The sequence below is a fragment of the Spinacia oleracea genome, chromosome 4, assembly GCF_020520425.1.
Source record: "Spinacia oleracea cultivar Varoflay chromosome 4, BTI_SOV_V1, whole genome shotgun sequence".
NCBI classification, from domain to species: Eukaryota; Viridiplantae; Streptophyta; class Magnoliopsida; order Caryophyllales; family Amaranthaceae; genus Spinacia; species Spinacia oleracea.
In genome coordinates, this window is record NC_079490.1 from 133,568,175 (window position 1) to 133,576,515 (window position 8,341).

At 40.0% G+C, this 8,341-nt stretch overlaps 1 protein-coding gene across 1 annotated transcript; it reads right to left on the minus strand.

The window, feature by feature from the left end:
• Nucleotides 1-4,000: 4,000 nt before the first annotated feature.
• On the minus strand, nucleotides 4,001-7,654 carry LOC110777123 (uncharacterized). The gene is made up of 5 exons (XM_056842268.1): nucleotides 7,507-7,654; nucleotides 6,208-7,105; nucleotides 5,656-6,135; nucleotides 4,777-5,597; nucleotides 4,001-4,641 (listed from the first exon to the last, which is right to left on the minus strand). The coding sequence occupies exons 1-5, from the start codon at nucleotides 7,652-7,654 to the stop codon at nucleotides 4,001-4,003; spliced, it is 2,988 nt and encodes a 995-aa protein (XP_056698246.1).
• Nucleotides 7,655-8,341: the final 687 nt, after the last annotated feature.

Here is an 8,341-nt window from a genome sequence, read left to right on the forward strand (position 1 = left end):
TCTTTTTTTCTTAAACCAAACATATTCTGTACACCAAACATATTCTGTCATATGACTCCAATTTCAACCCAATCTAGATCATTCAATTCAAATTTGATAATACTGATACTTATTCATACTACTCCCGCTATTTGTAATGTTGTTACATTATTAGTGATTTTCACAAAAAGTAGCTATTATTTGCAAGGTCTTTGTATGTACCATTTAAAGAAGCAGTGATGTTGTCAATTTTAGCATGAGATACACTCGAATTAACCACAAGGTATTTCATATGCTTTGCTTTAAAAATGCAATTTAAATTACCAAATCCAAAGTATGTATGAAGCTGACAAAATAAACGCGTGTCATACCCTGTCATCTTCCATAAGGATGTGCTAGAACAGAACCCCTTTCTTATGAGATTTGGTAACACGGCCTTTCTCGATGACCTTCACCTTCACTTTGTACGCCCTGCTGGTAGAGTTCAGCTCACTCAAGAATACACGTTCATGTTTCATCTTTAGTCATACACAGCATGGAAGAAAGGATGTTAGTATATTAGATGAACAAAGAAACTAAGCATGAAAAATATTTGCATGTTTCTTGCCTTAAATCATTTAATAGATGTGACTATGTAGTAAAAGAATGACAAATAAATGCAGAACAATCATGGGAAGAATAGACAGAAAGACATTTATGTATGCAAAAATAAACTGGAGAAAAATGGAAGAAGTTTGTTGTACCTGACAGTTAGAAGAATTTGCTGCTTCTTATGGAAGTGAAGTGTTTATCCTCTGGATAATAGCAAAGAAGTGAGCAAATATATATAGGGGAAGTGGGAAATGTGTGGTGAACCATTAGATCTTGACTGGAAAAGGGCAGAGGAGTGGTGTTAACAGTAACCTGTCCTTGGTACACTATTCATAACACTGTACAGCCATACCATGACATTTGGCTGACCAACCTCAGCACACTCTATGTACCATGCTCTAGTAGTCTATGAAGTACTAATGAAGCAATATTATATGTTGTACAGGTACTCTATCTAGCAAATCTGCAATTCATATCAGCCAGCACACATGTGTTGTACCCATTTAGGCCGGTTTTTGGGGCTAATTTTTCCCCAGTTTACCAAACAGTGTAAAAGTTTTAAAGTAATGGACAGGGTAGTACTACATAACATATGATGCAAAAGGTCTTATACACATTTTTTGTTTTTGTAACAAAGAAGTTCAGCCCAAAATAGGAATGAAGGATATAACTTATACAAAGAAGGTACAAAAACTCTAAACTCATAAGAGCACAGTAGGCAGCAGGAAACAAAAAACCTTGCGCATAATGGCTTGACAATACAAACCCGAATATACCTGGCAACGTCATCAAATATACGGTGCCTATTCAGCAATGGCTGGGCACGACAGAAATGCCTTCAAAAGTGCGACGCTTAAACCACATGTGACAACCTTCAAAATTTCGTTCGATTGACCGAGTCCTGAACCACAGATAACACATGGTAGTTAGGGGGAACAATTCATGTTTGGATCACCAGGTTCACTTCAAATAGGCACAAAATGAACGTGAAGTGCAACATCATGATTACAAGGTAAATGACTTTACATGAATATTACTCGGAAGTGCAACATCATGATTACAAGGTATTCAACTTAGCTGTACTTTGGTGAGTTAGGCAATTGAAGGAACTGTTATTGCTGATAAACTCTGAATATCTTGTACAACAGTCTGGCCACCAGGAAAAATAACTCGTACAACTTAGTGTAAAATCAAATCAAATGTTTGATAATCACAATCACCAATCCAATGCCTATACTCTATAAGAAACCAACAATACCTATACTCTATAAGCAACCAACCTAACATCTTTTCTTCCTTTCTCTGAAGTTTCATCAAAACAATATTTGCAATGCTATCAGCATTACACCATTACCTTTAACACCCAACAGTGGTATATATTTTATGGGAAGTTCTACTTGACTACTTCCCATTAACCTTTAGCCAACAAATATTACTGATCCCTAATTTATATATGCAAGGAAATGCAACTTCTAAGAAAAACTAAAGAACCGCTAAGGTATACTAATTCGTCGATCCACAAATATTCATCACAATTATCAACTCGTCAAAACTAACTTTCACCATGATTTAACCAATGCAACAATGCTTCTTGAAAATGTTCTTATCCGTCTCAAAATAAAGTGGCCACCATGCTAGCATAGAAGTGGGAGACAATTGACTAAGTAGTGAAAGTAGGCTTAGAAACTTCTTATACAACATAAAATAAACATTACATATCCATTAATGTCCCTAAAGACAAAATTTTAGTTAACAAAACCACGGGAAACTTTACTCACATGAAATTTTACTCATATCATTTTGTTCTATGAATTAGGTATCTGCATCTATGGAACCATATATATAGATGTGGGGAAAAGATATTTGGGCTACTGAAAAGAACCAGGACAATTCATGGGTCAAGTACGTGGGTGCACTTAATTTACCTAAAAGGTAAAATTTGGAGTAATTATATTGTTCCAGCAGTTGCTAGCTGGCAACGGAAGCATCTGTGTAAAGCACATGAAAGCTAACTGCTGGGATACCTCTGAACCAGTTCCTTAAATGTCATAAGTATTCTATTAAGAAGACTTATGATCAATATGTTGAGTGGTAAACTGGTAATCACCAGAAAATCCTCTGTAGGTTCTCAGTTTGGGGTAGAATGTCTGTGGCTAAGCACAAATTATATGGCTTGCAGTCAAAGATAGACTGCAAAACTGAAATAGATTGGAATTTATTTGTATTGGAGACACTAATATATGTGTCCTTATTATGCTGATAAGAACAAAACTCATAAGCATCTATCCTTTAAGTTTTTTTTTATTGTAAAACTTCTCTAGATCAAATTAAATAGTGGCTATGAGAATTAAAACAAGTGCAGACATGCTATTCTTGTCAAAATGCTCGCAGAAGTATTACAGAGGTTCCAGATTTCAAAGAAGAGTCCAATATGTTGATGTGGCTGCTCCGGTTTATCAAATTGACAACGAAGTGCATTTCTCTTCTAAACTTTATGAAATGTAAATGAAGTAGATTAAAGTATTAAACACGTACTCCCAGTAATTCGATACATCTTGAGGATGTATCAATAATTTTAGATAAAATACTATACGAATGGCCTTCAAAAGCGTCCTCTTCCCTCTCTCTTCCAGTCTCTCTTGTTCCCCATTTCCCAACTTTTAAGTACTCCTAGTTCTTCCCTATCACATGCGCACTCCCTCGATCACAATAGCAACTAAAGAAATTTCAAAAAACAACCAAAAGCAAGTTTAAACAATTGTCACTCCAAATAATGATACTTACAACTCCTGTGAAAAAGCCAAATTGGATTAAAAGAACATTCGGTTTAGCTAACAATGAGAATGACTGTAATCAGTTATGTAAACCAATAATCATGTTGCTACTCTGCAAATTCTAAACAAATATGGCACATAGTGCCACCAAGCACCTTACTTCCCCAATGTTTTTCTAAAAATTCTAGAAGCATAATAATGATTAAAATAAGGCAGTGTTTAATGACAGTATTAGTAGCAGGAACGTTCATTACCTCTTTGAGTTGCACCAGGTGAGCTCGAGGTTATAAGGCATGTGTATGACCCGTTCATGGAGTTTATCCAAACTACACCTAAGGAGATATTCAGCAAGTCAAAAGTGTAAGACATACAAAGTAATCGATCATGCAACAAAGTATACTAAGCATATAAATTGAAGAACTTACATGTACGTGCAGTAGCTTAGATAATTCCATCCATCTGCAGTACCTCATAAGATATGACATTTTCAACATGTGTTCCACTTATTTGTTGTGGAGTGGTCGGTGGAATGACAGTGACCTGGCTCTCTTGCCTTGCACGGGACAAGGCCACATACAGCTGGCCATGGGAAAAACATGGACGGGGCAGGTAAATAGCTACCTGACTTAATGTTTGGCCTTGAGATTTATTGATTGTCATTGCGAAGCTGAGTTCACGGGAAATTGTTTCCTCTGAAAGAGAATTGGATGTTTAGAGGAGGGCGAAGGCCTTTGTTTTACACGCGGTATAAAAACATGCTTCCCTTTGTGGTGGCCAGTTAGAATCACACACTCAATGAGGTTGGGGAAAAACCCCTTGCAGATTAGCCGCGTACCATTGCACAAGCCGGATAATGACAATATATTCCGGAGCAAAATAATTGGGCTTCCCTCCTTTAGGACGAGCTCATGAGGGCTCATCCCAATGGGACACAATGTATTGATGAATTCCGTAGGATAAACATTGCAATTATCATCAAGCATCATGTCAAAACTTTTATACACAATAGGCTGGCCTGGGAATTTCTTAATAAGTTTTTTGTTGATGGAATCAACATAATCATTCATTGGAGTCAGTATTGTTATTGTTGTAAATATGTCTGACGTAAAGTTGTGGAGGTCTAACTCGGGAAATGTAAGTGAGGTCAGGTCTGTGATCGGGTCCCTTCCATGCTCTAGAGGTTGAACTACTTCGCTCGGTAGCTGGACATAGCTATTGTCAGCAGTCTGTAGTTCTCCGTTTCCCAGGGCAAGCAAGAACGCTGAAAAGTGTGGATCTTCTCGGGCTCGTATCTTCTCTGTCAGACGAAACTTTGTTAACTGAGGCCACAACTCAGAACTCACTAAGCTCACACCTACTGCTTCCTATTGTGTTTTGTGGGGCAGAACGGGAAGAACTTGTCGGAAATCGCCCCCAAAAACAACAAGCTTACCTCCAAAGAGCTGGTTTTCATCACACAAGTCCCTAAGCCGTAAATCCAGGGACTCAACATTTTCATTCCTGGCCATTGAAGCCTCGTCCCATATGATCAGCGTTGTCTCCTTTATCAATGCAGCCAGGCTACCTTGTTTGGGCACATCGCAGGCGAGGGAAGCTTTAGTATCGATGGGAATCTTAAACCTGGAATGCGCCGTTCTTCCGGATGGTATATTGGCTGCGGCTATGCCTGATGTAGCAGTTGGAAGCACAATCAGACCCATAAGTCGAATCTCTGTATACAGGGCGTTGTACAAGAAGGTTTTCCCTGTTCCACCTGGGCCATCTATAAAGAACGCACCAGCTTTCTTTTGTTTCACATGCTCAATGATGCAGGTGAATGCTTCTTTCTGGGCCGGGTTTAGGCTTTCACGACAGCGGATGCAGTGGTCATATATTGGTGCATCGAGGGAATCAATGATGTCTCGTGTTCTTGAAAGCTCATCATCTGAAGGCTTAATCAAGTGGTCCAGGCCAAAAGTTTTGAATGATTTACCCATTTCTTCCAAACATTGCTCAACTGATATGGCTGTGAGTTGCCTGACCTTACCCTCTGAATCTGGGAACTGGCAGTTATAATCCTCTGACAGTGCAGCATAGTACTTTAGCCAGAGCGCACTAGGGTTACTTGGTTGGCAGAAAATCAGGACAGTCGCGAAGAGGCTACGCAGAGCAATAGGCATTTGTACGGCACACGCCTCAGCTAAGCAAAGATCAACTACGTCATCCTCCTCAAGCAAGTTGCGTTTAAGGGCTGCTTCTTGAAAAGTTGCGCATCTATACCCACCGACTGTTAAGAGATCTTAAAATGACTTAGGGCCAGGGACGTGCAAACCTCAGAAAATAGCGTTCCCCTTCAGATGGAGCAACAAAAGCCAGCCTACCGACGACAACGGTTTTGTTTTTCCTCAAGAGCCACTGCTTTGCAGCACCATCCCATCTATATTTTTCTGTGAATTGGCCATACAGGTAGCCTGTGCCATCTGGTGTGGCAGCGTTTGCCCGGAAAAACTCGGTCAGAGGAATCCGAGAATGTCTATCAGCTGCAACAAGCGCATCAAGGCGTTCATGAGGCCTTATCTGAACTGTGTGCATGTTAGGTAGGTGGACCTGAAGTGGAAGGACAGCCGGATGCATCTCATACGAATCAAACCCAAAAATCCTCCATGCAGCCTCGCAAGGAGATACCCATCTACCCGATTGGAACTGGTCGATCTCATCCACAGACCTTTGCTCACCAGGTTGCACGACATTGAACGAGATCATGTCATGACCCTTGTACACATATTTGTAGAGGTATTTAACTTCTTGGATGCTTGAACAAACCTCAACATTTATATGACAATCAAACAGAGATTATAGATACGGGTTATAGGAAATGACCCACCTATTATCCAGATCTGCCTTGCGGATGGAAACTGCATCACCTGTGTCCCTTCTCCTGTACAACGGGAAACCATCTTTAATGGTTGTCGTTTCATGGCAGAATTGTTTGGGGTACCCACTTTTACAACGGTTTGTATAGCCCTTGTGTTTCATGCAAGGGAATTGGGGGTTTAGGTGGCCACAAGGCTCGTGCATCATATGTTTGAGGATGATCTTCCTGAGCCGGGGGTTGTCCACAAAGGGGATTTCAGCACATACAAACTTGTCATAATCAGCAGTAGTTTTAATTTTGAATTTAGGCTTGAGAATGATCAAGAAATGTGCATGAGGAAGTCCCCGTTTTTGAAACTCAACCACGTAAATCATTGCAGCAACCTTCCCGAACACGTGCTTTTCCATTATCTGCTTCTTAAGGGCTAGCAACTTGGCCCTAAATATTCTCGAAACCAGATCAGGTCGGTTTTGCCCTTCTTCTCCGATGCCCAACTCTTGCTTTATTTCTGGCCAATTAGGATTGCACGTCATTGTGACAAACGATTCTGGCTTCCCACATCGTTGCACCAGCGCCATTGCGTTTAAATACCTTTTTTTAAGATCCCGAGGTCCACCAATAAAAGTTGGGGGGAGCACAACACGATGCCCCATATTTCTTGCATTTGTTTCCCCGCTCTCTACGGTGTCCAGGATCCCTTGGTATAGGTCTCCCCGTATAGTGGCCTGGTTCCTTCGGAAAAAATATAGCCGAGTGTTTTCAATCTTCACGTACATATCCACGATATATTGCTGTAAACAACGGCCAGCTCTGAGAAGCAGATTATTTGGCCGGCTTTGGAGTTTATACACATAGTATTCTCTTGCTGAGATATGTTTATCTGCCTTAGTATGGCCTCCATTGGCACCTGCAAACAAAAGGAGCACGTATGGAAGATAAGAAACTGTAAACAAGAGGAAAAGCAAAGGGTGTATATTGCAATGCCATGTAAGTAGGTGAAGTTATAATGACTTGTGAATAAACATCAGCACGGCATGCTAAGATCTATGTCTGAAATGGATAGTAGACATTATGTCACTCTGTAAACACAAGGAACAAAAGAAGGTATGCACCAAACAATTATGGACTAATGATGTATACTGATTTATTAAGAGAATATGCATGCAATCTTATAGGTAGAACGTTATATGTATGCTCAGGGGAAGTTCATTTACCACATATGGGGTTGTATATCGAACCATGTAGCATAAGAATTATAGGGCTGAAAAGTTCAGTAAGTTGCACAGATGACAACTCACCAATATGAACACTCAAGTTCAGATGTATCCGAAAAAAAGGTTGGTATCTCAAAATCAAAGGATGCAACAATAGAAGGCTTAGTAATAGCCATCCAGAACTTGCACTTTTCAGAGGGAATGGGACAGAAGCAAGATAAGGTCTTTGAAACTATGTGCATGTCTGAATGACCAAGGAACAACTATGCACGATTATCACCATTCATAGCATTATAAAAACAATCACTGGATATCTGAATTAGACCGTATTAAACCAAACAGGTAAAATGCAGAGAGATGAAACAGCAAGCTCTAAGAGTGGCCTACTATTTGTATATCAAAAATATCCAGCAAACGATGGTATATGCTACAAAATTATAACAAATTAACAACAGATGGACCATGTGGAGATCAAAGGCCGGAAAAGAATGATCGTAAACTGAATAGCAAAAATGATAGGTTAAAACGACCGAACAATTGCTAAAGGAATCATAGGTGAGCATATACAGTAGAATGGGCAGACAATACAAAACATACGTATGGCCTCCTCCGACAAGAGTTCTTAAGCAGTGTGTACAGCACAAGAAACGACTGGATCTTGTTGGGTTCGCTGTTGGTGTCTTCCACCAGTGGACATCTTCCTCAGCCCCTGATTCCAACCACAGTCACCACACAGGAACAAGAATGGATATTGAAGAGGGTCATAGCAGCCATAAAAATGCATAATCCTATGAGACTCATTGGACTTTTCGGAAACAACAATATACGGGCTGCTAGATTCACTTGAGGAGGTGACTTCAGGCCATATGACAGCAACCTCATCAGATGTAGGAGCGTTGTACACACGTTGGTCAGGTACTATGTTTTTA